Raw genomic sequence first — 2504 nt, forward strand, 5'->3', positions numbered from 1 at the left:
CATATTTGTCAATGGTAGCATAGTGAAGAACTCGTGATTGATAGGGTAGTATACCCTACTTATGATGTGTGTGTGTGTTAGAAGTTGACCCTTGCTTGTTTGTTGTTTGTTGTTTGGGGTGCTTAACGCCTAGACAACAAGAATGCGTGTGATCAGTCGAGATGCGACCCTATCTCTGCTTGATGTGGACGACGGCAAGGCTCGAGACATTGACTGCGCGACTTATAGTTCAGCTATGGGATTGGCGAGAGCAGAGGATGCGAGACGATATGATGCGAGCGCCGGAGGAGGCCTTGGAGGTCACGCGACCTATGAGTCGGGTATTGAGGGTGATAGTTGAGTCTGTACTTGGGGGTGGGCTGAGTTTGTTTATAGGGTTCGATCCTAACCTAGAGACCTTCTTGTGGTGTTGGCTCGGGGGCGGTCGAACGCTAGTTTAATCATTATGTTGTAATTTGAAAGAATCATTGTACGCTTCCAAAGCTTTTATTAATAAAATGAATTATTCAGCCTATTTCTCATGTTACAACTTTTTATTTGTAAGCAATGTTATTGAAAAGTTTTATTCCAACGAAAATTTATACACGTTTTTGGAAAAAGGTTACTAAAGTGACCCTCAAGAAATCGGGGCGTTACATTGTGGTATCAGAGCTTTTGTTGAGAAAACCAGAGCTTTGGGTTAGTGGTCCCTAGGAGTTGAGTCCAAGAGTTGGGTAGAACTTGTTTGCTAAGATGGTTGATTGACTTGTGAGATTGTCTGGAGCGTCATTGCTGTGATGCTCAACCCTTGGAGTCCTTAGACTCTAAGACTCTTGTTTGAAGTGAAGTTTGAATTTGGATGGTAAACTTGTGCAGGTTGAAAGATGCCTCCCCGACAAGACCTATCTAACGAACAATTGGCTCAAGCCATGGCTCAGCTGGCCCAGTTGGTGGCACAACAAGCTGCTGCAACTGCCGCCAACAATGCTACTCAAGCTCAGCGAGAGGCTGAAGAGCATCCTCGGAGGACTCAGCAACAAGCTCGGGAGCTAGCTCAGGCTCAAACTAGGGGGTTGAATGACTTCAAACGCCAGGACCCGCCGAGGTTCAGTGGTGAGTCGGATCTGGAAAAGGCTGACCTTTGGATCCAGGAACTTGAGAAAATCTTTGGAGTGCTGCAGACCCCTGATGAGACTAAGGTGGTGCTAGCTACGTACATGCTGCTGGGTGACGCCGAGTACTGGTGGAGGAGCGCCAGGCAGATTTTGGAAGCAGGCAATGTGGAGATTACCTGGACTTTTTTCAAGAGGGCATTCCTCGACAAGTATTTCCCAGAGACCGCAAGAGAAGATAAGGAAACACAATTTCTGAAGCTCCACCAAGGGAGCATGTCTGTCGGAGAATATGCCGCCAAGATGGAGGCGTTATCAAAGCATTTCCGATTCTTCCAGCTGCAAGTGGACGAACCCTACCAGTGCAACCGCTTTATGTTGGGGCTTCGGTTCGACATTGAGGAAGTTGTGAGGCCCCTGGGTATTCGACAATTCCAAGTGCTAGTCGAGAAGGCCCGAGAAGTTGAGGTTATGAAGAACCGCCGAGGAAGTAGGCAAGGAAGGGGTGGACCAATCAGGCCAAGCCATCAAGATTATGAGGGGCATGGTAAAGGGAAAGAACCTCAGAAGAAGCCTTATGACTACCAGCGAGGCAACAATCGAGTTATGGGTCAGAACACACCCAATGAGACAACCCATGAAGGTCAAGGTAACCAAGCCCAAGGGAAGGACGTGACTTGCTTCAAGTGCGGAAAAGTGGGTCACTATGCTAATGTCTGCAAGGAAGACCCTAGAGTGTGCTTTAACTGCAATAAGCCAAGACACGTGGCAAGGGATTGCAAGGCACCAAAGGTTGAAGCGGGAGCAACCTTGAATGCCGCAGGAGGAAGGCGTCCGGTAACAGCAGGACGAGTGTACACCCTGAACGCTGGCGAAGTTGAGAACACCAGGGAGCTAGCTCGGGAATAGGCTAGTTCTGTTAGTGACCTTGTCACCGCTTTGTTTTGAACTTGAGGCTTTGTCTTTTTTTTTTGGAATTGTATTCCACTTATCTATGTTGTAGCGGTCGCTACCTTTTGTTTTAACTTCTAAAACAAGATGTAACCTCTTGATGATATTCAATAAGAGATTTCCTTGCAACCCAAGTCTTCGCTAGAAGTTTGCTTAACTATGATGTATGTGATTTGTTGTGTTGGAGACTCATTCTTGAGTCAAAGGGTGACCAAGTCACTATCTTCCCTATGTTTTTGTGGTGTTTTGTGTGATTGTGTTTCACTCTCGATTATCCTCACTTAGCGAAGATGGTGGATGGAACCATCAGCTAAGAAAGGAAGGCGGATGGAGCCAATGATCGGGGTGCATCGATCGGGATGGTGGATGGAATCATCAAATCGATGAGATGATGGATGGAACCATCAGTTGAGCAGGAATGGTGGATGGAACCATTGGTCAGACTGAGATGGTGGATGGAAC

General features: G+C 47.1%; 1 protein-coding gene across 1 annotated transcript; it reads left to right on the forward strand.

Annotated features, from left to right (window-relative positions):
* The first annotated feature begins 908 nt into the window (after positions 1–908).
* On the forward strand, positions 909–2000 carry LOC130744286 (uncharacterized). Its single transcript, XM_057596475.1, has one exon. The coding sequence runs from the start codon at positions 909–911 to the stop codon at positions 1998–2000; it is 1092 nt and encodes a 363-aa protein (XP_057452458.1).
* The last annotated feature ends 504 nt before the right edge of the window (positions 2001–2504 follow it).

Source organism: Lotus japonicus, chromosome 3 (genome assembly GCF_012489685.1).
Source record: "Lotus japonicus ecotype B-129 chromosome 3, LjGifu_v1.2".
NCBI classification, from domain to species: domain Eukaryota; kingdom Viridiplantae; phylum Streptophyta; class Magnoliopsida; order Fabales; family Fabaceae; genus Lotus; species Lotus japonicus.

Excerpts from the sequence above, each read along its gene's own strand:
- LOC130744286 (XM_057596475.1), top strand. The coding sequence starts at position 909 with ATGGCTCAGCTGGCCCAGTTGGTGGCACAACAAGCTGCTGCAACTGCC.